A 26,390-nucleotide genomic window follows, 5' to 3' on the forward strand; every position below is an offset into this window, starting at 1 on the left:
ATATCATCACGGTTGTAGGGACCCTTTCAGATTACCAACGTGGAACCAACTGTTCAATTGTTTAAGAAAAATTTGTCAATTATTCATGCGTGACATGTGAAGTAATCGCTATGTTGCTGATGGTATAGCATTATTAGTATTATTATAATCCTGTCGTATTGTTTAAAGCCATGTAATGCCACTAGAGGTCAGGCTACTCAATCATTTGTGATTATCCCACCAAATCACAATATTCCAAATTGATTAAATCTTCCTTTATGATGCCTGAAGAACAGCGTCAATGGACTTGCTGGTAAAAACTTTCCAATAACTTTAGATAATCCGATGTGCTAAAAAACGATATCTGGTCCAAAAACATTACTTTATTTTTTGCACATATTTTTAATTGTTTGTAAAATGTCCAGTATAAAAAAGTATTTTAACCAAACAGGGTTAATAAAATAATTCAACCATCACCAACGGTAGGTTAAATTGGTGGTGCAATCTGAACCAATGGTGAAGCGAATCACAGTCTTGTCCAATGACACAGTTAAAACTTTCGTTTTGTTGTAACAAGGTGACGGACTGTCATGTGACTGTGCTCAACGTAATCCTCTCATAGCGGTGCTGTGCTAAGGAGTGTGGACTTTTCAGTCGAGAACCGCAGGGCGGCCGGGGTGTAGTAAACGATTTTAACTTGTGGCTAGGTTATCTGCGCTCTTTTCACGACGGCCATGGGACATACTCAATATTGAGTTCAAGTATTTCGAGAGCAAAAGAGAAGGTATGGTCACAACTTTGTCTTTCTTGCAAGAAACCGATACAGTGTGAAGTATTTATATAGAAAATGCAGAAACTTCATTTCATCAGGGTTATTGGTTATGCAAGGCGCTTCAATAGGCTACTTTTAATGGATTCAGGTCGATAGTTTCTTTTCGTCTAGAAACTTTGTAATTATTCAAATATTTGGTTAATTCTTGGTATATTGTTTGTTTTCCCAGAATACGTTGTATTTTACCTTACCAATGAACCATTTTAATCAATCAATTTTCTCCAAGAGGCTAGTTTACCTTGGCCACACTACTTGGTGCACGTCACCGTCGAATGTTGCATATCTGAAGAGCTCTCATTCATGTGTTCTTCAGTTTCGCAAAATGCTAGCTAAATGTAACTTTTGTAGACGGAACAGAATGGTCTACGTAGTCAGGGTGCAAGTAATTGTGATGTTCAGGTAATTTAAATGTATGTAATTAGCCATAGGCACAGGGTTTATATTGGAATGTTAACGTCATTATTTTCCTTAAGGTTCATGTCCTTATTTCAGATATGTGGACCGTAGGTGACGGTGCGCGCACCCTGTAGTCCAGGCTGTACTCGTTTAACAAGATGTAATTTTGGGATGATTAGTGCCACATCTACTGGTCTCCTGCCATATAGCCTACTGCACTAGTCTACCACAGACTCCTGCCAACAGAAATAAGCAAATCAGGAATAGTACACTACAGAAATAGGAGCGCTTATTTAGCCCGTTTTACTGTTAAGCAAATTATTTGATGCAAACTCGGTGGTCAACCAGAGTGAAACGGCTCGAATGGTAGCCTACTAGTCATAGTGTCAGTTGTTGAAGATGCCTGTTATGTTGGCAAATGTAATTTTGGCAACAATGTTTGTTTGTTTTTCTCAGTCTTCACAGAAACGTACCTGTCAGGACTAGTAACTTCTTGCAGTTGTCTGAGAATCTTGCAATGATCTCCCCTTAACTGATGTTACCTGACAACTGAATTTGTTTTGCAGGAGAGTTAGTGGCTGGTTTGCGTGAGCCGGGATGGGCGAGATTGAGGGATCGTACCGGGCCCTGCAGACCCCGGGAACACGTCTGGGCGCCCAGTTCAACGCTGGGATCAGCACCCTGGAACCTGGCCAGAGCCTCAGCACTGCCCTGGGCAGCGGGGGCAAAGGTCAGGGGCGAGGGCTACAGATACGTGTTCAGGGCCTCGATGACTCCCAGGAATTCTATGACCTGGAGGTGAGTTTCCAGGGATGCACATGCCCAATATTACTTACTGGTGATGGCCATTCCTAGTGTCTAGTTTAAAGATAATCCATAGCAATCTGTTCCTTTATGTTGGTTAGTGGATGAAATAAAAGATTGCATTTCAACCATTTGGATAATTGTTTTGGGGTGTGGGAAAGGCCTGTATGTTCCCAACGCTGTGTGCTCTGGGAACAGGGTGTGTGCGTGTCGTCGTGGTTACTGACAGCTGCCACATGGCTTTGGTCCTTAAATCCCTTCCTCTTTAAGACTGCTTACTGTGGGCCACCTAGTGTAATTTACCATGGCACTATACTCCTGGCTGTGCCTGTTAGATGGGCTTGGTGTGTGTTTGTGTGTGTGTGTGTCTGTGTGTATGTGTGTGTGTCTGTGTGTAGGTTTACAGTAGAACCAACTGGAAAATCTGATCATTTATAACCAGGAGAAAACCTTCAAACATTTGAACATGTGTGGATGTGTCAAGCGTGTGGATTTGTCATGCAGTGTTTAGAGGCAAGTGTTTAGGATTACAGCCCTGTCTGTAAACGAGAGTGTCTCTCGTTTGGTTCAGCCTCTACAGTGTGTCGTTCGCTGTTTGGTTCACTATTTTAGATGAGAAGCACATTATCAGTCACTTGAGGAATACTGTGTGATGTTCTAGAACAGTGAACACGAATGTTCTGCTGCTGTCTGAGTTGAGGTTATTCAGACGTGTAGCAGCCGGGGGGGGGGGGGGGGGGGGCAGGGCTGCAGCAAAGGGGGGTGTGAAGGGGGTCTGGTGGTGTACCTTGTCATCATGCAGACCCCATCCACCGGCTGTCTCCTCACAGCTACTCCTCTAGTAATTAGCCATTCTGATGAATTGGGGGAAACTGTTTCTGAGGTAGGTTCTGCCCTCCCTTAAAATGTCTAACTTATAAATGTTAAATTTATTTAAAATATCAGTCAGCAGATGGAATTATATCCTGAAGCAAATATCTTAGTCTTGTTTTGTATGAAGTTTTAATTTGTCATCACTGCTGATGAGATTACCTGTCTGTCTTGTCTTGTCTTGTCTTTCTTGTCTGTCTGTCTGTCTGTCTGTCTGTCTGTCTGTCTGTCTGTCTGTCGTATGTCAGCCTTGTGGCCGAACCTCATGCACAAGGCTAATAGGAAGTGATGAGGAAGTCACTAAATCAGCCAGACTTCCTGCTTGTTCTGAAGGGACTGCACATGTCCCAGTATAGTTTGAACACCAGGGAGGGCATTCATGAATACACTGACTTGACACACTGTTTTGTTTTGCTCCGTTATGGAATGTGGTTTGTTGATAGGATAACAGATCTATGGCCTGTTTGAGCTGTGGTCCCAACAGCTGGTCTGACCTAAATCCTGCGGCAGCCATAACAATAACGGCTCTGGCTGCAGGGTCGAGGCCCACTGCTGCGGTGGCCTTTCATAATCTTATGGACCATATGTTGTCTCTCTGCCTGACAACAACCTGTCTGCAGTGGGCAGTCTAACTTGGGTTGTCGAATGACAAATGAAACACTTTTCAGCCCATCAAACTTGAATAGTGTTTGACGTCCGATAGAGAAAGCCTTCAAACCCCGTACCCTTCAGTAGACCCCACCCTGCCCTGAACCCTCCAGTAGACCCCACCCTGCCCTGTTCCCTCCAGTAGACCCCACCCTGCCCTGAACCCTCCAGTAGACCCCACCCTGCCCTGTTCCCTCCAGTAGACCCCACCCTGCCCTGTTCCCTCCAGTAGACCCCACCCTGCCCTGAACCCTCCAGTAGACCCCACCCTGCACTGAACCCTCCAGTATACACCACCCTGCCCTGAACCCTCCAGTAGACCCCACCCTGCCCTGTTCCCTCCAGTATACACCACCCTGCACTGAATCCTCCAGTAGACACCACTGCTCTGCTCACCGTCAGGTTAATTCACCCTGAAGGTTGAGCCTGCTGCTGAGGTCTGCACCCAGCACTGCCCAACAGCCCCGCTGCAAACAGCCCCGCTGCAAACAGCCCCGCTGCAAACAGCCCCGCTGCAAACAGCACCGCTGCAAACACCACCGCTGCAAACAGCTATCACGGCACTGATGTGGCGCTTATGTTTTGCTGTGACGTTTTGGTGTGACGTTTCTTTGGAAGCAGTGTTTGTGGAGTAAGCAGTACAAACAGATGTCGTACCGCACTTAGGTTTGGCTTCCTGGCCTGTCATGTTATCTCTGTGTTTCTGCCGAATAAAAAAATAGACACTAAATTGCAGTGTTAAATGTTTCAAATGGCTGTGGCCTTCAACAAACGTTGCCCCCTCCACACATTTGGTGCAAAGCACATTCACGGCCCTCTGAATGGTTCATCCTGATGAGGAGCTCTCAGGACGAGTCCTGCACAGGGAGGCTGGCGTTCAGAGAGAAGCTGGCGTTCAGAGGGAGGCAGGCCCCTCTCTGAGGCAGGCCTCTCTCTGGAGGCAGGCCCCTCTCTGGAGGCAGGCCCCTCTCTGAGGCAGGCCTCTCTCTGGAGGCAGGCCTCTCTCTGGAGGCAGGCCTCTCTCTGGAGGCAGGCCCCTCTCTGAGGCAGGCCTCTCTCTGGAGGCAGGCCCCTCTCTGAGGCAGGCCCCTCTCTGAGGCAGGCCTCTCTCTGAGGCAAGCCCCTCTCTGAGGCAGGCCTCTCTCTGAGGCAGGCCTCTCTCTGAGGCAGGCCTCTCTCTGAGGCAGGCCTCTCTCTGGAGGCAGGCCTCTGATGGGCCCCGGCCCGCCCACACTAGCCACAGCCACAGCCCAGCCTTGTGGCTGCTGGACGAGAGGCAGGGTGCTGAACACTAGCCTCTTTATCCAGCAGGCTCGGCCCCTCAGCCGGCCCTCTGCACTCCTCCAGCCTCCCAGACTTGCTTTGGGTGGGGGGGGGGGGAGGCAGAGCAAGCCTCGCTCAGCCTCAGCAAACAAGCACATAAATAGCGAGGTTGACAACCAACCAATTGGAGGGAGAGGGGGGCCAGCCTCGGGTGTTTAAAAGAACAGTTTGTGTGACTGATGTTGTGTTTCAGGCCTGGGTGGAGAGGAGGGGGGGGGGGGGAGTTGAGAGTGGGGGGAGGGGAAAGTGTGTGTGTGGAGGGGGGGGGGGGGTGAAGTGGGGGGAGGGGAGGGAAGGAGGGATGTGATGGGAGGGGGAGGGGGAGGGAGACAGTTTCAGGAATCAGGAGTACGGCCCCCTCCTTGGTGAATCCCCACAGGAAGTTTGGCCGAGGAATTTCAACGACTGGCCTTTAAACTGTTAACCCTTTATGTGACGGACAGAGCTAGACAGGGCTGATGAACAGGCAGACTAACTACTGACGCTGTGTACTGCATAGCAACACTACTGACGCTGTGTACTGCATAGCAACACTACTGACGCTGTGTACTGCATAGCAACACTACTGACGCTGTGTACTGCATAGCAACACTACTGACGCTGTGTACTGCATAGCAACACTACTGACGCTGTGTACTGCATAGCAACACTACTGACGCTGTGTACTGCATAGCAACACTACTGACGCTGTGTACTGCATAGCAACACTACTGACGCTGTGTACTGCATAGCAACACTACTGACGCTGTGTACTGCATAGCAACACTACTGACGCTGTGTACTGCATAGCAACACTACTGACGCTGTGTACTGCATAGCAACACTACTGACGCTGTGTACTGCATAGCAACACTACTGACGCTGTGTACTGCATAGCAACACTACTGACGCTGTGTACTGCATAGCAACACTACTGACGCTGTGTACTGCATAGCAACACTACTGACGCTGTGTACTGCATAGCAACACTACTGACGCTGTGTACTGCATAGCAACACTACTGACGCTGTGTACTGCATTGCTAAAAAAGCTCTTGTCACTTGAATAAGCCGTGTGGTCATACAGTGTGCCTCTCCCTGAAGGGATACTAGTGTTGGCTTTAATCTTCACTTGAACAGTCGTTGCTTCTGGAAAGCATGCTTTAGGCCCTGGCCGACAGTCTGCAGCCTAACCCGCCACACGCAACCAGTAATCTAACCAAATGACTGAGTGTAACTGGAAAGAACTGGAAAGGTCGTTGATCTGATGGGATAAATCCTCCTTGTTGCTTGAGTGAGGCGCTCCACCAGCCACACCTCCCTGCCTCCCTGCCTCTACACTGGGCAGCCACCAGCCAAACCTCCCTGCCTCCCTGCCTCTACACTGGGCAGCTGGAATTCTCAACCATCACTATTTCTGCTTCCGCTGGGATGTGATTGTCTCTTTACAGATGCCCACAGATCAGCACCTTAACCTAGCTAAACCCTCAGGGAAGACGACTAACTGAGACGCATCCTGACTGATGTTAGAGGAGCATTTCAGTGAGGGATCCCCTCCTCCAGACTCTTGTCAGTCTGTCACCACAGAGCCCCTGAGCGACACAGCAGGCTAGAGCCAGGAGGCCCAGTTGTCCTGATCTTGCTTAGCGCTAGCCTGGGTGTCATTATCTGACCAGCAGCCTCAGCCAGCTGTCTGTCGGGCCTCTCCCTGGGCCTCTCCCTTGGCCTGACCCTGGGCCTCTCCTTGGGCTGACCCTGGGCCTCACCCAGGGCCTCACCCAGGGCCTCACCCAGGGCCTCTCCCTGGGCCTCTCCCTGGGCCTCTCCCTGGGCCTCACCCAGGGCCTCACCCAGGGCCTCAACCAGGGCCTCTCCCAGGAGTTCCCAGAATCTGTGATCCGAAAGATGGGAAACAGTGTATCTCAGTCCAGTGTGACAGGACAAAGTGATGCATGTCCCACTCTGGTGTGTGATGCTTTGACACCCTCTGACCTGAAGTAAAAAAAAATGGCCTCCAGATACGTTGTTCTGGTTGTAGCTTGCGGTCCCTGGCTGTCCCCTGTCTGGCCCCTGTCTGGCCCCTGGCCGTCCCCTGGCCGTCCCCTGTCCGTCCCCTGTCTGTCCCCTGTCTGTCCCCTGTCCGTCCCCTGGCCGTCCCCTGTCTGGCCCCTGTCTGGCCCCTGTCTGGCCCCTGTCTGTCCCCTGGTTGGCCCCTGGCCGTCCCCTGGCCGTCCCCTGTCTGTCCCCTGTCTGTCCCCTGTCCGTCCCCTGGCCGTCCCCTGTCTGGCCCCTGTCTGGCCCCTGTCTGGCCCCTGTCTGTCCCCTGGCTGTCCCCTGGCCGTCCCCTGGCCGTCCCCTGGCCGTCCCCTGTCTGGCCCCTGTCTGGCCCCTGTCTGTCCCCTGGTTGGCCCCCTGCTGGCCCCTGGCTTTGTGTGTTTAGCGGCAGGGGACCAGGCCCTCCTACTGACCCACACACTGTAAACACAGGGAACATTTCATGGCCAGAGGAACATCTGCTGCAGCCTAATCCCTGCTGCTGTAGCGCTGGGCTGATTGGTGACCCCTGACCTGGCCCCACAGAGCAGACCCTCGGTGCTGCCTAGCACCCTGACCACACTGTCAGTGTAACAAACCAGGTCTAGGAAGTCAGGAAGCGATAAGAGACAAGAGCTGAGATCAGAGCCGTGTTCACCCCTCTTCAATGTTGTTGCTGAACAGGCCACTTCTTAAGGCCTGTGTCTGAGTTCATGGGTCTGTCAGCAAGGCCCTGGGCCTAGCAGTCTAATTGTATGTGCTTGCCTTTAGGATAGTATTGTGGTGGGACTGATATATATTATTAAACCAATAAACCACGAGAAGGGTATGAAATGCTCATTAGAGAGCTGTTGGGACATTGAGGGGTTAATGTGAGCCCTGTTGCAGGAGGTCTGTGTGCTAGTATACCTTATTCTTCTTAAGGCCTGTGTCTGAGTTCATGGGTCTGTCAGCAAGGCCCTGGGCCTAGCAGTCTAATTGTATGTGCTTGCCTTTAGGATAGTATTGTGGTGGGACTGATATATATTATTAAACCAATAAACCACGAGAAGGGTATGAAATGCTCATTAGAGAGCTGTTGGGACATTGAGGGGTTAATGTGAGCCCTGTTGCAGGAGGTCTGTGTGCTAGTATACCTTATTCTGTCTGGGAGCAATCAGAGCAGAGGAGAGAAGGTCATCTCTCCCTCCCAACTGGGACTGTTGAGGAGGGAGAGAGGGAGGCTCCAAGTATCAGTTTCCAATCAAAGCAGGTCTCTCTCTCCCTGTTGAGACAGTCCTGTTGATGGTTAACCCAGACAGCAGGGGTCCACTTGTGTGTTTCAGATTCAGTCCTGTAATCCAGAGACAAGAGTTAATGGAGACTTCTGGTGTTGTTCTGTGGATTAGCCTGTACTGTAACCATGTTTGGAGTTCCGGAATTCACTTCTGACTTTCAACATCTGGTGGAAACAAATGAGGGTCTTAGCTGGGCATGCATGCAAGTTTACCAGCAACACAGCCTTCAGATCCAGCTGAGCTGGATCTCTATCGCAAGTCATCACGAGACATTTGCTTCAGTTTTGCCAAAGCATACCAGTCCTATTTTTATGCTTTTTTGAAAATACAATTTGACATTACTAACAGATGTCTGCCTCTATAATTTTCTCTGGAAGTCACAGGCTTGGATTCCAAACCCAAAATGCCTTGTGTTCCTAGCACATAGTAATTAGCCCGGGGTTCAGTGAAAACAAACCCCACAGTGTAGCTAAGGTAAACTTCTCCAGGGGCCTCATGTATAAACGTTGCGTACGCTCAAAAAGCTTGCGTACGCTAGTTTTCACGCACACTTTGTGATGGATAAAGATTTACTTGACGTGAGAATGTGTGGACCGTCCGTAAAGTCTTGTCTGGCTCTGTAACATGGCGAATTCTAACTGAAAAGTGCCGAAACTCACCAAATATTACAGAATAAAGTTTTCACTACTACGTTTATGACGTTGACTATTCAAAAAACATAAAAATAAAAGTTTGATCATTAATGTGGATAATCACATCAAAATGCCAAAACCCAAAACGGGAAATGCTATATAGCCTTCTTTTTAATCCGCCACCACTTAATAACTTCTGTTAAACTTGAGGGTGTCAAACAAACGACAAAATCACTCAGGAAATGCATGTCACTCTAACCCTATAGCTGCTATGCTGTTACGATGCGCCACCACTCGTTTCTTCATTTAAAGTTTTACATCAGACCATTTCTTCTTAATTTATGCCATGGTCCGGTTCACTGAACCACAGCATTTATTGCCCTATAATAATAATGTAATGTTTATTTGTAATGCACTTTACATTTAGCAAAATCTCAAAGTGCTGCAGGTTAAAAACAAGAAAGGGCGCAAATAGTGACAGTCCGCCGACTTTCTTTCTTTCTAATACCTGATGACAGGCCGCCAAACAGGACATATGTTCTCGCCTCCACACTCGGTTGTCAGAACCTCGATCTCACAGTCACCGTATTTCTTCGAATAAATTTGATTTGCGTTGATTTGAGGGCGGCGTTTATCGAAGAAATACGGTAATTCAGACAAAGTGACCTCAGGAGTGCATTTATAGCCCATCTGCATATTCATTTATGGGAGGAGGCAAGGCGGGGTCAGTGGCTCGTTCACGTGCGGTCAATCTCACGTTGATTTTGATTTATAAAGGAAAGGTGCGCAGGACCTGGTGTACGACCGGTTTTATGCATGTGAATATTTCTGTACGTGGGTACTTTTTGAGTTTTGGCCGTACGCCATCTTCTGGTATGAAAGCTGCTCAATCCTTTATACATGAGGCCCCAGGTCTTTCCCCTCCATGTGACTCCTGTGCTCATTCCCATGCTGGTCATACAGAAACACACAAACAGCCCAAACTAAAGTGCCTAGTGCCATGCCAAGGTGCTATGCCAAGGTGCCATACCAAGGTGCCATGCCATCCGACCTAGACTGGTACCTATCAATACAAGGCTGGGACCTATCAATACAAGGCTGGTACCTATTAATACAAGGCTGGTACCTATTAATACAAGGCTGGTACCTATCAATACAAGGCTGGTACCTATCAATACAAGGCTGGTACCTATCAATACAAGGCTGGTACCTATCAATACAAGGCTGGTACCCATCAATACAAGGCTGTCAAGACAGTCAAGGGAATCATTTAGAGACAGAAACAGTCACATGAACTTTGTGTTTCACCCCTTTGACAGCCACAAATCTGTCTCCACTCAAACAGGAACAAGCTGATTGGAAGGTGGTTAGTAAATTGCACAGGGAATTCAGGCTCTGCTGAATGCATGTCCTTCCATGTTGTGAAATATGAGCTAATGTCACTTCCTGTCTCTCTGTAGTCGAAGGTAGACGGACAGACCCTTCATTCTGAAGTTTTCCGGAGATGCAACATCATCGAGAGTGATTACTTTGGCCTGGAGTTCCAGAACATGCAGATGAACTGGGTAGGTACTCTCCTGTTCAGAAAGACAGTGGTCTGTAACGTCAACTTTGGACGGAGACAGGAAGGTCATATGTTAGTATTATTACAGCTGGACATCAGAGGTTTGCCTTCAACTTTAAGGAGTGAGGATTTAAACATGTCTGGTGTAAGCAAACAAATAAAAATGGTAGAACGTGATGTTCCTGAAACTTACCTGGAACTGAAGCAAGCAGATCATGGTGGATTAAGACACTGCTGCTGTACCTCTTCAGGTCAGATATGAAACAGTCACATGACCAGTCACATGACCAGTCACATGACCAGCTGAAAGAGAACAGAGCAGAGACGACTTCAAGACACATTTCAGAGTGTGAGGTCTGTGAGGTCTGTGAGGTCTGTGAGGTCTGTGAGGTCTGTGAGGTTTACCACATCTAGCCTCCAGCCAGGGACAGATGTTTTATGTTCAGCGGGATCACTTTTAAGCTCGTTGGAAAGTCAAAATGTACCTGACGGAAAACCGTCATTTAATTCTATCTTGACTTGCCAATAGATGTTTTATAATTCTGTTAAACTGCTGGGGGCTGCTGTCAGGACTGGCCCAAGTGGCTCATGTTTTCTTTGACCCAGTTATGTGAAAAACAAGACATGTTTTAGCTACCTGAGATCTGTCAGTGGGAAGTAAGACAACAGACAACCGTCTGCTCAGAGCTGTGCTTCTCAGAGCTGTGCTTCTCAGAGCTGTGCTGTTCAGAGCTGTGCTTCTCAGAGCTGTGCTTCTCAGAGCTGTGCTTCTCAGAGCTGTGCTGTTCAGAGCTGTGCTTCTCAGCGCTGTGCTGTTCAGAGCTGTGCTTCTCAGAGCTGTGCTGCTCAGAGCTGTGCTGTTCAGAGCTGTGCTGCTCAGAGCTGTGCTTCTCAGAGCTGTGCTTCTCAGAGCTGTGCCGCTCAGCACTGTGCTCATCTGAGGGAAGAGAAGGTGGAGCGATGGAGGAGCGCATTCCTCTATCAGAGCCAGATGTTAAGGAGGAGCAGGGGGAGGTGGGAGGGAGGAGCCTTCTGGGAACAGCGCTGTATAGTTTGTCCTTGGTTTGGGATAGGGAGAGGCCTAGGCTTTTGTTGTGTGTATTAAACTGAAGGGTTCTCAACTCTTCCCCTGCTGCTTTCAGGTTTGGTTGGAGCTCAATAAGCTGCTGGTGAAACAAGTGAGAAGTACGTTTGCACCAGCGTCACTCCTGTCACTGTAATTCCAGGTATTACTTGACGCAAGGACAAACTGAGAGTGTGTGTGACTCTTTGTCTTTTTGTGTGCACGTTTCAGGACCAGGGAACACTCTCTTCCGGCTCTCTGTCAAGTTCTTCCCTCCAGACCCTGGTCAGCTGCAAGAAGAGTACACCAGGTATGCCTCAACACTGACACTGTGAGGTCACTTCCTCCTCTGCTGCACTACTTCCTGTGTGAGTCTGTGGAGGGTCCAGACCCCGGCTGAGCCCCTTCTCCCCCCCAGGTACCTGTTCTCCCTGCAGGTGAAGAGGGACCTGACAGACGGCCTGCTGACCTGCACAGAGAACACAGGAGCCCTGCTGGCCTCCCACCTGCTGCAGTGTACGTACACACACACACACACACACACACACACATGCACAGGTGGCCTGCTGTTCTCCCACCTGCTGCACTGTACGTCTGCTTTAACCTGTTGACTCCCACACACACACACACAATAATAAGTACTGTCTGATGACATCGATGAATGACTGTCGGTTATCCTTCTTATCCCTCCCCCTCTCTCTCTCACACACACACATTGTGTTCATCCCTGGCAGCGGAGATAGGGGACTATGATGACATGGCCGACAGGGATTTCCTGCGTGTGAACAAGCTGCTGCCGTACCAGGACAAAGTCCAGGACAGGATCATAGAACTGCACAGCAAGCACCTGTGAGCCTCTCCTCCTGTCTCTCTCTCTCCCCGTCTCTCTCTCCTCCTGTCTCTCTCTCACCCCCTGTCTCTCTCTCCTCCTGTCTCTCGCCCCCTGTCTCTCTCTCCCTGTCTCTCTCTCCTCCTGTCTCTTTCTCCCTGTCTCTCTCTCCTCCTGTCTCACTCCTCCTCTTGTCTATCTCTCCTCCTATCGTTCTCACTTTCTCCTCCTCTCATTGTCTTCCTCTAACTCGCCCTCCTTCCTCTCTCCTACCATGTCAGACCTAGTACTTGTTCCTCCCTCTACCCCCTAAAGTGGGACCTCTGTGAAGAGGCTGTTCTCCTCAGAAATCTCTTATGTGTCTGTGGCTCGCATCTCTCCGGGACAGGGATGTGATTTAATGTTACCGTTCTGTGGAATGTTCCACTGGATGAACTAAGACTGTGGTCCCTTCATCCGGGTCTTCCAGCCCCTGGTGCTTGGTGTCTGTTCAGAGCGTAACACACACAGACACAAGTGCTGCTTGTTTGGAGAACTTGGTGGGAATGTGGGCTAAACGTTGGGATTAATGTAAAACCTTCTGGTGGAGACGTGAGAGATTTATCAGACAACTGTGACCGTCCGTATTGAGGAGGGCTGGCATGGAGTCAGGGCTGTGCTGTTAATGGTAATCTGCTGCTTTCACAAAACCACTCACTGCACTTTCCCACAATCAGCTCCCCTGTTCACATGCTATTGTCTCTGCTTTAGTGGCTCCCTCTCTGAATGGCTGCCTCTTCTTCAGCCTGCCAGAGCACTGCTACAGTAGGCAGCCTGAAGGACTGCTCCATCCCCAGGCTGGGCAGGGCTGGGCTGGATAGAGTAGGGCAGGGCTGGGGTTAACAGGGCAGGGTAGGCAAGCTGTTTCTGTGGCACCTTGTCCTAATCCAAGTCTCAGACCATACGGCCAGTGAGACAAGGGAGGGAGGGGCAAGGGGGGGGGGGGGGAGGGGCAGGGAAGAGGGAGGGAGAGAGGCCACTAAGGAGATTTCCCCTGATTAAAGGATGAGTAAAATTAGACGTTGATGACGTAGCAGCTTAGGTTCCTCAAACTGGAAGAACATTTCCAGCCTGGGATATCCTCTTATTATGAGGTGGATGGATAAAACAGGCAAACAGATGGATTTCTTTGAGGTCTTGATAGACCCTCCCCCCCTCTCCACACACACGCACACACACACACACGCCCGGAGCCACGCCCACAGACCTCCTCAGCTCTGTTCCTGGTGAGGCCCCTCCTGTAGGGCTCCAGTGTAGCACACCTCCATCTAATAGAAACTGGTTGAAAAACAGAATCAGGTCTCTGAATGGTGGTTCTGCAGCAGCAAGGTTGGAGGGCCCAGCTGAAGGAGCTTCTGTCTGAAGGTTCGTATCTCATGAATCCTGATCCTGCTGTCTCCCTCAGAGGCCAAACCCCTGCTGAGTCAGACTTCCAGGTCCTGGAGATCGCTCGCAAGCTGGAGATGTACGGAGTGCGTCTGCACCTGGCCGCTGACCGCGAGGGCACCAGGATCAGTCTGGCTGTGGCTCACCTGGGACTGCAGGTGTTCCAGGTGACTCACACATCCTCCAATGTATCAAATACACATGCTATCAACTTATAAGGGAGTGTATCAAACACGTGCACACACACTCCCTCATGGGTGTGTATCAAAGCCACACACACACACCTCCTCGTAAGAGTGTATCAAAGTCCTTGTCTGACTGGCTGCTTATCTGGCAACTTCACCTCCCTCAGGGCAACACCAAAATAAACACCTTCAACTGGTCTAAGATTCGCAAGCTGAGCTTCAAGAGAAAACGATTCCTGATCAAGCTCCACCCAGAGGTTCATGTGAGTATTGTATTCAGCCCCACCAAACATCCATGTGTACTTGATTCACTAATATGAATAAAGTGAAGATCTGACCCAGGGTGTGACATTGTCCTTCAGGAAAGTGAGACCGATGTTTTACTTGTCCAACAGCTAAATGTACTTGTCCAAAACAAAAACAAAATGTTTGCCCAGGTTTCGGCGCATTAAGAAACATTTTCTCACTAAACTCCACTCTAAACCTCACAGCTATGATATTGCCAATGTCGGCTAAATCCAAAAGAGAGTTAAGTTAGGATAACTGCAAGAACAAGTTGGCGCTGGCATGAAAACTATTCATGACACAAGACACTATAACACATTCCTAAATGCATGGATGTATTAAATGACACAGACATGTCAGAGAATGTATAGCTTAATTATAGAAAGACTAAAACTATCACATGCATTCTGAGTTGAAAATGCGTAACTTGCATGACTTACAAGTTTCTAAAGGTTTGAAAAAAGTTTTGAAAATGGTTTTGAAAGGTTAGATGTTTTTTTTTTCTTTTTTTTTTTATAGAAACAAATATTTTCCCCAAAAAGTTTTAAAAGGTAAAAAAAAAAAATCATCGAAAAGGTTTTCACTAAGAGTGTCTGGAGCAGAGCAGATCAAGTGTTATATTTCTAGTTCTAGTGAAGGTCAATGTGGTTGTTCTCCAGGGCCCCCACCAGGACACTCTGGAGTTCATGATGGCCAGCAGAGACCAGTGCAAGATCTTCTGGAAGAACTGTGTGGAGCACCACTCCTTCTTCCGCCTGTTGGACCAGCCAGAGCCCAAGTCCCGAGCCATCTTCTTCAGCAGAGGCTCCTCCTTCAGATACAGGTGCTCATGCTCGCTGTGCTGCATACCACCGGATGGCATGAGCCTTTATACAACCACATACACACTCTTTAATGTTGCTTTTGTGTGGTCCATAGTGGTTGTGTGTGTTTGACTCCTGGTGTGTCCTGCTAGTGGGAGGACCCAGAAGCAGCTGGTGGAGTACGTGAGAGAGGGCGGAGCCAAGAGAACACCATACCAGAGGTGTGTGTGTGTGTGTGTTTGGTGTTTCACATGCAGGGACGGTCATGGCATGTTGTGTCCATGTCTCTTCCCGCTGCTGGCAGCTTAATAAGTGTTGTGTCTCTGCAGGAGGAACAGCAAGGTGAGGATGTCGGCACGCTCACTGGCTTCAGATGTGCCAAAACAGGTAGGAAGTGATGCATGAACCAGCTCTGAGGGATGGGCACTTCCATTACCTTTGGAAACTAATGAATATCTTCTGTCTCTCGCTTTCTCTCATCCCCCTCTCCTCTCCTTCACTCCCTCTCCTTTCTTGTTTTATTTAGAGTTTGTCGTTCAATGACAGCCTCCGGATGCCAGGCTCCCCTGCCTCAGGATTGCTCTCCTTCCACTCCATGCACCTGTCCAGCTCCCCAGCCCGCTTCCAGCCCCAGCACAGCCCCGGCCCCAGCCTCGGCGCCAGCCCCAGGCTTGGCCCCGGCCCCAGCCAGCCTCCAGCCCCTCAGCCCCCGCAGTCTGCCAGGCCCTCCAGCCCCCCGAAGGAGGACCGTGTCAAGGCCCCCCCGCCCCCCCCTGCTGTCCAAGGTGCCCCCAGTAGCAGGGCTGCAGCCCTCCACCCGCCTGTGTGTGTAGAGAGTAGCCCCTCTCAAACGCTGCCCCCCCACAGCGGCACTGAGCTCACTGAGCAAGGGGGGAGGAGGGGGGCTGGGTTTTATGTGGGAGGGGGAGGGGGGGAGAGGAAAGGGTTTCTTACATCGGAGGCGTTTGAGGCAGAGATCCTTCGTGCTGGTCAGAAGGCCATGTTCTGCCTCCCCCCCTCTCCTCTCCAGGTGACAGAGGAGTTCATAGATGACGACCCCACAGAGATGTCCTTCTATGGGGGGGGGGCCGAGGCCTACGCCTGCGGGCTGCGGGGGACAGGGGCCCCCAGCTTTGTTTACGGAGACCCCAGGGGTCCGTGCCGGAGTCCTGAGGACCTGGCCGACCCCTTCCCCTGCTGCCCCCGCTCCGAGACCAGCTCTCTGGCCAATAACCGTTCGTCCTGCAGCTCTCTGGACCAGCTGGGGCTGAGCTCCGCAGGGGAGTCGTACGGCGGCGGCCCTGACGCGTCATGTCTGCTCCTGCCCGGCTCCGACGCGCCCTCGGAGGCCAGCTCCATGGTCAACTTCCCGGCGTGCTCGGTGCGGTCGGAGGGCAGCGCGGCGCTGCAGTTCAGCGACTTGCTAGAGCAGCTGGAGCAGCTCAGCTACCCGCCCACCGCCACCGAGGCCAGCGCCGACTCTGACTCCGACTGGGGCTCCGACGGGGGCCTGCCCCCTGAGCAGAACCTGTTTTACAACAACCCCCTGGGGGGGGCCGAGGGCTTCCTGCTGCAGTGCCACAACCTGCAGGCCCTCGCCCTGGGGGACCCACCCACCGGCCCCCATATTAACATGTAGAAGGGGGAGGGGGGGCGGCCCCCATATTAACATGTAGAAGGGGCAGGGGGGGGGCTTATCTCCTAGGTGTGGCGTCTCTGACAGGTTGTGTGTTGTTCATCTGGTTCTGATCCAGGGGCCTGTCACTGGTTAACACCAGGACGCTGGCTTTTATCTTTAATCTTCAGAGCCACTTTGATCCCTCTGCTGGTCCCTCTGCTGGTCCAGGTGTGTCTCCAGACCTGCTTTGTCATCAGTGGCTTGGTGACCAGGTCTGTGTGGTCTGTGATGGAGACCAGTAAATGGAGAGTGTTGTGGATGGGATTGGGCTGCCTTCAGCCTACCAACACTTCATTAGATTTGAAGATTTTAATGAATATTTAATTGGCGTAACATTTCTTGAATCTCTTTATAAATCTGCTTCTCGGTATAACTTGATTGGGCTTCTGCTTCCTGTGATTAGACAAGGTTTGTTGTTGTTTTCTTGTATTTACAAATAATAGTAGCTGTTGATCTGTGAAATTCATGACACTATTGTCTTGAATCAGTTAATTATTTTCACACCACTCAGATCTCAGGGGAAGAAACCAAATGCAGTCTGGTGTTCGTCAGAGCACCGGTTTAGGTGTAAGCTTCACAGCTGCAGTCTTCAACATGGTGTCCTCAGTGACATCTGCTGGTGATCTGTCACCTAGTCTGAACATGGTGCCTTGCAAAATCAGCCTTTAGTAGGACTATGGTTGTGATTAGGAAAGGGTGTGTTAGATATGTAAAAATATATAAATATATTAAGGAAAAAAAATGATGCGCATGAAATCTGGATTTGATCTATTTTTTTGTTCAGAGTCAGTGTAGCGTTGAGTAACATGTAGGCGGTGTGCTGGTGAGTCCGTAAGGAAACATCCCAGCAGTCAACAGACTGAATGAGCCCCAGCAGTGGGAAACCTCTGTTACACTTGCATGTTCTAGACTAGCCATTCCCAACCTGTGGTCCGCTAAGTTAATACAGGTGGGCCGCCAAACCAATGAAAACAACTAAAGTATGAATAAATATCAAAATATTTATATATACTGTTGGTAAATGATCATTTAAATTCTTACACATTTTAAAATGACATTTTGCCTTTAATTCATTATGACCGAAAGGCCAATAGTTGCGCTTGGCACGTTGACAGACATTTACGCCTTACTTGCATGCGGCCACTTCTATCTCCTAAGCACTCGTCACTTCCGCATATTGCATAATCCAGGTCAAAATGTTCCGGTAGCGAGCCGTTACTGTAGTTCAAACACAAAATGTTGTTTTTTATGGCGTTCGGGTTGCCTTCCCAAAATGACAATCAACGATGTACCTAGGAGTCTATGGTGCTGCCCTTCTAGCTAAAGGGAAAAGGGTTCAAATTGTACGTTTCGAGCTACATTTACAATTACAAAGGTAAGGTTTATCTAACTCACACAGGAGTAGCTAGCTAGGCTAGCTCTAGCTAGCTAGGCTAGCTCTAGCTATCTAGGATTTGAGCAGTAACGTTAACTAGGCCAGCTATCTTACAATTTTTTGCTACATTATAATGTACTCAGCAGCTTGCTTGCTATTGGTTAATGTTAACTCTGTACATAAATAATTGGTCGGCTGTATTTGTTCCCTATGGATAATGGAACACGAGGCTCCCGCTGTGTTGTTAAACGTTTGATAAACGCCAATTAAGTGGGGATGTGTTGGGAGCTATGCAAGAAGTGGGCCGCAAAGTGGGAAAGGCTGGTCTAGACTGCTTATACGCAAAGTAGAGTAGCATTCACTAAGGCAGAGAGCCATTGCATTGAACTTTTCAACATAATTTGCCAAGTGTATCATCAATATACTGTTTAGACTGACAAACGGATGACTAATCATTAATATTTTGTATCTTTTGTACAGTAGACTCAGGTCTTTCCACATGAGATTAACTGTAAACTTCAGTACCTTAAGTAGCGTTTACAAGCTTGCTGCAGTTGAAGCTACGTCTGTACTTAACTGTAAACGTACCTCAGCTAGCTCCTGTTAGCTAGCTCCTGTTAGCTAGCTCCTGTTAGCTAGCTCCTGTTAGCTAGCTCCTGTTAGCTAGCTCCTGTTAGCTAGCTCCTGTTAGCTAGCTCCTGTTAGCTAGCTCCTGTTAGCTAGCTCCTGTTAGCTAGCTCCTGTTAGCTAGCTCCTGTTAGCTAGCTCCTGTTAGCTAGCTCCTGTTAGCTAGCTCCTGTTAGCTAGCTCCTGTTAGCTAGCTCCTGTTAGCTAGCTCCTGTTAGCTAGCTCCTGTTAGCTAGCTCCTGTTAGCTAGCTCCTGTTAGCTAGCTCCAGGTCAGAACTTCAGCAGTTGGGCCTTTGTACATTTTAGATGTTGACACTTTAACGCGAGCTGGAATTTGAGATTATTCTTTGTGTCTATTTTTACATATTACTTGGAGTCGAATGGAGTGTTTTTGCGGTCGTGGTCCGTAACGTTTACGTGTGTAGACTTGATAGCTTAGCCTGACTTCCAGACCACAGATATATCTGGAGTTTTGGTTGGGTTTCTGTTCAGGAACATGGATTGAGAGGAACATTTGACTAAGTGCCATGGTACACAAGGTCCTGATACAGTTTGGGAATAAACACAGGCAGCAGAGTTTCTCCACTGCGCTGATGTCATTTCCGCCCAGAGCAATTTTGACTATCCGAGTCCAGCTTTAATTTCCTGTCATTTGAACTGGCTTGAATTTCCCTGGGGGCAGATTTCACTTGGCTTTCTGCAAAGCAAGCTCTTCTCTTTGCACTTATTACGTCATATATATATACCCTTATGCTGACTGAAGTTTATTTACCTGCAGCAATTGTCTTTAAATTGCTTTCTGTGCTTTGTAATATACTTGCCATTTTTATTTGGTCAGTGTATTCCTTTTTGATCTTCATGGATCAGTTTGAAACACTCAGTTCACCCAGTCTTTTAGCCAGTAGGATGGAAGGTCATTTCCAAATAAGTGTTCTTTGTCTAAAAATCCAAAATGGCGGCTGAATGTCATTCACCTCTTCTGTTTTGGTTTTGAACAAAGGCAACTCCTGTATAAAATTTGGCAGTACCTCCCATTTTCTGAAGTGCGTCTTTAAGACCTCTTCTGTCACAGGTGAGGGGGAGGGGTGAGGGGAAGGCCTTGCTGTAAACTCACAGAAAGACAGCTGCCTGGACACGATCCAGCTGGTCCTGAACATCATGGTACTTTCAGTAGAGTTTTCCTTTTGAAGTTGCCTTCAGTGCTAAAATCAGGCTGTTTGCCTCCAGGGAAGCTGCCCAAAGTCATCTTGGTTGCTGCCGTCACCTGGTAACACATCTCCAAGCGTCTCTTAATCCAGCCTTGTAGCTGTGCTTGTCATGGTCTCATCCACCTGCCTGGTGCGCACAGACAGTCATGTCTAGTTTAACTCACTAATCAGCTAGACCCTGGCCTCAAAACCAAGTAACCTTAAATCCTGATGAGCCTGTTTCCTTCCTGATTTATAAACGGTGTAACTGATGTTTGTATGTTTTTTCTTTTTCCCCTCAAGAATAAAGTAATTACTTTTGGGTACCTCGAATGTCAGACTAAAAATTATTTTTAGACACCAAAATCCAATGAATCAAGGAAGGTGTGAATAAATTACCTTACATGGCATGTAAAATGTTGCCCAAGGGAATTCATTTTTACCCTTCACTGGATATCTGACAACCTTCAAAAACATTGTCTTATGACAGACCTGACCCACACAACGTCACCAGGAGTTAAGGCAGACTGATAGAAGTGGTTTCCTGCATGCTAGAGATGTCTTCACCTAATCTAACCCTAACAAACCCTTGGCAGTGAATTAGAGGCAGTGTATTAGAGACATGACTTATTAGAGTCAGTGTATTAGATAATACCTGTGATATTCACATCCTATACAGCTTAGATTGTGTAACCACTTCCATTTGAATCAGACCTAGAGACACAGTCTTCTTCATTTGGGTTCATTGGGTGTGTGTGAAGCTTCTATCTGAAGACAAACAGCAGGGTGAACGACCCTGTGTCTGTGAAGAGCTGACGACCATTTCAGAGCGCTACGACAAACCCTCCAGCCTCAGAGCCTCCAGCCTCAGAGCCTCCAGCCTCAGACCCTCCAACCTCAGACCCTCCAGCCTCAGGCCCTCCAGCCTCAGACCCTCCAGCCTCAGACCCTCCAGCCTCAGACCCTCCAGCCTCAGACCCTCCAGCCTCAGACCCTCCAGCCTCAGGCCCTCCAGCCTCAGACCCTCCAGCCTCAGGCCCTCCAGCCTCAGACCCTCCAGCATCCGACCATGCCAGCATCAGACCCTCCAGCCTCAGACCCTCCAGCATCAGACCCTCCAGCCTCAGACCCTCCAGCATCAGACCCTCCAGCCTGCAGAGGCTCCTGTCTCCACCAGGAGAACACCAGGCTGCTGTGAGGTGTTGGAGGCGGGGCATCTCCTAGAGAGTGTTCCCTGTTTGGATTGGCTCTCTGCCAAGTCCTTCCTAAGCACCCCCTCCCCTCCAGGCAGGACTCCCCCTCCTCCTCCTCCCCCTCCTCCAGGCAGGACTCCCCCTCCTCCTCCTCCCCCTCCTCCAGCAGGACTCCCCCTCCTCCTCCTCCCCCTCCTCCAGGCAGGACTCCCCCTCCTCCTCCTCCCCCTCCTCCAGGCAGGACTCCCCCTCCTCCTCCTCCCCCTCCTCCAGGCAGGACTCCCCCTCCTCCTCCTCCCCCTCCTCCAGGCAGGACTCCCCCTCCTCCTCCTCCCCCTCCTCCAGGCAGGACTCCCCCTCCTCCTCCTCCCCCTCCTCCAGGCAGGACTCCCCCTCCTCCTCCTCCCCCTCCTCCAGGCAGGACTCCCCCTCCTCCTCCTCCCCCTCCTCCAGGCAGGACTCCCCCTCCTCCTCCTCCAGGCAGGACTCCCCTTCCTCCTCCTCCCCTCCAGACAGGACTCCCCCCTCTGTGTTGTCCCTCGTGGGCCGCTGCAGTTAAACAGTAACCACGGCCAGAGGCATTCCTGATAAGCCACTCAGGGAATTGTTTCCGGGTCGAAGGACTAACCTTCTTTTTTCTCTCTCTCTCTCTCTCTCTCTCTCTCTCTCTGTCTTTCTCTCTCTCCCTCCTCTCTCTCTCTGTCTCTCTCTCTCTTCTTTTTTTTCCTTTTCTTGTGAGAAAGAGAAGAACAGCTGTCTTCCTGGGGCTGTGTGGAAAGTCAAACCTTTCATTTTCCCTTCAGAAGTGCGCTGTGCAAACTGCTGCACAAGCAGTCAGTTGTTTGTAATCAGCTTCACATTAACTGGAGTCCAATGATCCAGCTCCTAATGCTGGAGGAAAACAGCTCCGAAAACAGTGGCTGTGAATGTGAAGCCAGTGTTAGTGTTGCCCTGCACTCCTCCCTCCTTTCCCCCAATGTGTGTGTCGGTGTCAAACAGTGTGTGATGAACCCATTAAGCATTCCCCTTTCAGGAAAACACCCTGTGTGTTCCCTACCTGCTGGATCCACGTGTCTTGAGTAGTGTGTCATAACTGCAGCACCATGTCGAGGTAGATCTTTCTGCGGGACAGTCTCCAGATCAATATTCTGATATGATGATGGATGGGCTCAGCCCTCTTTACCCAGAGCTACTTGAAGACATCACAGCCCTCCTGCTTGGCTCTCTGCCAGCGCATGTTTTCATGTTTTCCATGAATGCATCCATCTTCCTCCTCTGCTCTGGTTGTTGCCTGCGTGTTCCACCCTCTTTCCAGAGAAAGAGGTAGTAGGAGCAGGTTTCTCCAGTTTGTGCTCCTGTGTGTCTCAGAGGCTTGTTGGCCTTGTTTACACCTCACCCTGTCCTCTCTATCACTGTCCTCTGCTGGGAAGAAACTCTTTTTATAAAGCCAGTGAAGCGAGGGGGGGAATTTGGACACTGTTACAACATTCTCTGCTTGTTTCCAATGATGATGATTACATTTTTATCTTATCTTTCTCCCTATCTCTCCCTCCCTCTGTCTTCCACCCTCTCTCGCTTTCTCTCTCCCTCTGTCTATTTCTCCCCCTCCTTCCCCCCCTTCTCTCCCTCTCCAGGCTCCTCCATGGACAGCCCCCAGCTCTCCCCATTCCCCTCCAAGGACCCCCTCTGCCTGTCTCCCTCCTTCCAGATGTCCACCCTCAGCCTGCCTGGCCAGGGGCCCTCGCCCCTGCAGAGCCCCATCCTGAGTGAGGTGGGCACCGCGAGGCTAGACGAGGATGAGGACGGCAGGAGGAAGGTACACCACCCTGCGACTCTCAGCCCAGGCTGGGCCAGAGCAGCCCTGGTCCCAGCTGGCTGGAAGGCTGTGTGGGGGGCTAGGATGGGTGGATAGTTCTCTAGGTTCTGGCGGCCTGATTGTGACGTTTAAGAAGAGACGACCATGCTTTTATGAAACAGTCCTTTCATAAACTTTCTGTAAATGCCTTTTTTTTTTCTAGCACTAAGTAATCTAGCACTTTTTCAAATTTCTTCTGTAGTTTAGCCGTTGTTCTGGGAGGAATGTTACTGATTCAGTTAGGTCAGTGTTGATGTTGTAAACTCTCTCCCCTCCAGTGCTACCCCACTGATAAGGCCTACTTCATTGCCAAAGAGATTCTGACCACCGAGCGGACCTACCTGAAAGACCTAGAGGTCATCACCGTGGTGAGTTTCTGTTCTGCTGTGTGTGTGGTGTGTGTTAATGTTCTGTGGGTGTGTGTGTTAATGTTCTGTGTGTGTGTGTGTGTTTGTATGTGTGGTACCAGTGGTTCCGCAGTGCTGTCATCAAAGAAAACGCCATGCCAGAGGGGCTGATGACCCTGCTGTTCTCTAACATCGACCCCATCTACGAGTTCCACAGAGACTTCCTCAAGGAGATAGACCAGAGGCTGGCTCTCTGGTCAGTACCCCAACACTGCCACACCCTGCCTTAACACCGTCACCCTGCCACACCCTGCCCCAACACTGTCACCCTGCCACACCCTGCCTTAACACCGTTTACCTTCAGTCTTTTAGCAGACTGCCTGAAGCTACATACAGAGTTCATTGAACTCCAGTACAGTTCAGGTTAAGTTTTACGTGATCTGTATTATGTAAAGATATTGTTTCCTGGGTAACACCCAGTTCCTTGAGGGGAAATTAGTGATATTGTGTGTGTCCAGGGAGGGGCGCTCTAACGCCCACGTGAAGGGAGACTACCAGAGGATCGGGGACGTCATGCTGAGGAACATGAGTGCTCTGAAGGTGAGACCACACCAGCAGTCTGGACACTACATTTGTAGACTGCAGACTAGACTGTAGTCTGGTTTGGTGAGTGGAGCAGTAGGCAGAAGGGTTATGAGGGAGTATACTACAGTGATGTTCCCCCCTGCTGCGCTGGCCCTGCAGGAGTTCACCAGCTACCTGCAGAAGCACGATGAGGTTCTGACGGAGCTGGAGAAGGCCTCCAAGAGGCTGAAGAAGCTGGAGACGGTGTACAAGGAGTTTGAGCTGCAGAAGGTGTGCTACCTGCCCCTCAACACCTTCCTGCTGAAGCCCATCCAGCGCCTCATGCACTACAAGCTGATCCTGGAGCGCCTCTGGGAGCATTACTCCCCCAACCACCCCGACCACGACGACTGCAAAGGTGTTCTTCTGGGGGCCCTGAGTCTGGCTACACACACAGGGCTCGAAATTGGCACCCGCCAAGCGTTAGTAGGCTAGTAGGCCCCTGGAACCCCCTGAATTAATAAATAATTTCAAAAAGTAAAATTGGTTGATTTAGTTTCATCCATTCTGAGATTGATTTACAATGATATTAAAGTCATAGGTAAAGGTTTATGTCAAACAATTTCAGAGTATTTCTGAAATGCTAGGTTTAATTTTGGCCGGTAAAAAATATTTTTGGCTGGTAATCTTTCATCTACAAGCCATTTTGGCTGGCAAGCCAAAAAGTTAATTTCGAGCCCTGCACACACACACACACACACTCTGTAAGAGCAGAGAGAGAGCTGAATGTGTCTCGGTGTTAGAGGGGCAGTCACGCATGTTGTCTGGGCTGTGTGTATTAGGGTGTATGTTATACCAGAAGCGTAGCATCACTGTCGAGGGCTTTATATCTATATCTGCTTTACACAGTACAATATTATTTATGGCAATATTACATGAATTGTTTCAGAAGCCGACCCATTTCTTTAATATCCTTGGGTGAAGGATTGTTTATGGCAAGCAACTGTTATTGTGTGTTGAGAAGCACTGAAATATACTAATAATATACTAACTCTGCTGTGTGTGTGTGTGTCTGTCCAGAGGCTCTGGTGGAGGTAGCAGACATGGCGGCTCAGCTCCAGGGAAGCCTGGTGCGTCTGGAGAACTTCCAGAAGCTGACAGAGCTGCAGAGGGACCTGATTGGCATCGACAACCTGACAGCACCGGGCAGGGTGGGTGCAGGGGGCATGGGCCACCAGGGGGCAGGGTGGGTGCAGGGGGCATGGGCCCCCAGGGGGCAGGGTGGGTGCAGGGGGCATGGGCCCCCAGGGGGCAGGGTGCACCGGGCAGGGTGGGTGCACCGGGCAGGGTGGGTGCAGCACCCAGGGGCCCCCAGGGGGCGCTGCTGAGAGCAGCTGTGTCTCAACTGGACTGTGACTGAAGAGGGCACTGTGTTTTTCCAGGAGTTTATTCGAGAGGGCTGCCTGTACAAGCTCACCAAGAAAGGACTGCAGCAGAGGATGTTCTTCCTGGTGAGTAGACTCTGCTGACCCAGCCTGGCCAGCTGCTGCTGGGCTCTCTGCAGATCCTTCCATCCTCAGCAGTATAGCTCATGTAGGAGGGACAGCAGGTCATCAAGCATCAGAAGTGCAGAGTTGTTTGAGGAGCCCGCCCACCTGGGAGCAGCTCAGCGTCTCAACCTGTGTCTCCCTCCAGTTCTCAGACATGCTCCTGTACACCAGCAAGGGTGTCACAGCAACCAACCAGTTCAAGGTTCACGGCCAGCTGCCCCTACACGGCATGATTGTGAGTACAAACTGACCTTTAACCTCCGGGACAGGGGAGGTCAGGGGGTGAGAGGGGGTGTGGGGGAGGGACTTGGGGGTGGTTGTTGTAATCCGTCTCTCTGCTTGGTTCACTCACGGCTGCAGCTCATAGTGCTGGATGCTCCGGTGAGTACTGCCCCCCCCCACCCTCTCCCCTCCCTCTGTTGTCCCCAGTAGAGGCCGTTGGGGTTCCCTGGGCTCAGTGTTGTGTCTCCCTCAGGTGGAGGAGAGTGAGAACGAGTGGTCAGTTCCCCACTGCTTCACCATCTACTCTGCCCAGAGGACCATCGTGGTGGCAGCTAGGTATGGACTCAAAGCACTGTTACTACTCTCTCTGTCTGTCTGTCTGTCTGTCTGTCTGTCTCTGTCTGGTGACCCTGTCTGTCTGGTGACCCTGTCTGTCTGTCTGGTGACCCTGTCTGTCTGTCTGGTGACCCTGTCTCTCTCTCTGGGGACCCTGTCTGTCTGTCTGGTGACCCTGTCTGTCTGGTGACCCTGTCTGTCTTGTTTCAGCTCCAGGGTGGAGATGTCTAAGTGGATCGAGGATCTGAACCAGGCCATTGACCGGGCAGGGAAGGCCCTGGGGAACGGAGAGGTTGTGCTGGACCAAGCCGTCTACGACCGCTCCAACAGTAAGCTCCCTGAGCCACCCCCACACACACTCCCACACACACACAGTCAGACACACACATGCTGTCTGTCTCACACACACGCATGCTGTCTCTCTCACACACACACACACACTCTCGCACACACACACTCTCACACACACAGTCAGACACACACTCTAAATATCGAATGGGAGCTTCTTCACTTTAGTGTTTTTTTGTT

General features: G+C 50.1%; 1 protein-coding gene across 1 annotated transcript in view; it reads left to right on the forward strand.

The window, feature by feature from the left end:
- The first annotated feature begins 617 nt into the window (after nt 1-617).
- The window catches only part of farp2 (FERM, RhoGEF and pleckstrin domain protein 2), a 26,200-nt gene continuing 427 nt past the window's right edge, over nt 618-26,390 (forward strand). Inside the window, exons 1-23 of the mRNA XM_047037295.1 lie at nt 618-763; nt 1,774-2,005; nt 10,234-10,338; nt 11,480-11,522; nt 11,632-11,710; nt 11,819-11,916; nt 12,135-12,249; nt 13,674-13,821; nt 14,007-14,102; nt 14,784-14,947; nt 15,080-15,148; nt 15,257-15,314; nt 15,454-15,712; nt 22,623-22,804; nt 23,122-23,211; nt 23,313-23,446; nt 23,709-23,790; nt 23,935-24,172; nt 24,835-24,965; nt 25,197-25,265; nt 25,450-25,539; nt 25,780-25,862; nt 26,073-26,387. Of these exons, the coding sequence (XP_046893251.1) occupies nt 1,805-2,005; nt 10,234-10,338; nt 11,480-11,522; nt 11,632-11,710; nt 11,819-11,916; nt 12,135-12,249; nt 13,674-13,821; nt 14,007-14,102; nt 14,784-14,947; nt 15,080-15,148; nt 15,257-15,314; nt 15,454-15,712; nt 22,623-22,804; nt 23,122-23,211; nt 23,313-23,446; nt 23,709-23,790; nt 23,935-24,172; nt 24,835-24,965; nt 25,197-25,265; nt 25,450-25,539; nt 25,780-25,862; nt 26,073-26,387 (2,849 nt within the window). The 5' untranslated portion in view covers nt 618-763; nt 1,774-1,804. The remainder of the gene's footprint in view (nt 764-1,773; nt 2,006-10,233; nt 10,339-11,479; nt 11,523-11,631; nt 11,711-11,818; nt 11,917-12,134; nt 12,250-13,673; nt 13,822-14,006; nt 14,103-14,783; nt 14,948-15,079; nt 15,149-15,256; nt 15,315-15,453; nt 15,713-22,622; nt 22,805-23,121; nt 23,212-23,312; nt 23,447-23,708; nt 23,791-23,934; nt 24,173-24,834; nt 24,966-25,196; nt 25,266-25,449; nt 25,540-25,779; nt 25,863-26,072; nt 26,388-26,390) is intronic.

Source organism: Hypomesus transpacificus, chromosome 16 (assembly GCF_021917145.1).
Source record: "Hypomesus transpacificus isolate Combined female chromosome 16, fHypTra1, whole genome shotgun sequence".
Classification (NCBI taxonomy): domain Eukaryota; kingdom Metazoa; phylum Chordata; class Actinopteri; order Osmeriformes; family Osmeridae; genus Hypomesus; species Hypomesus transpacificus.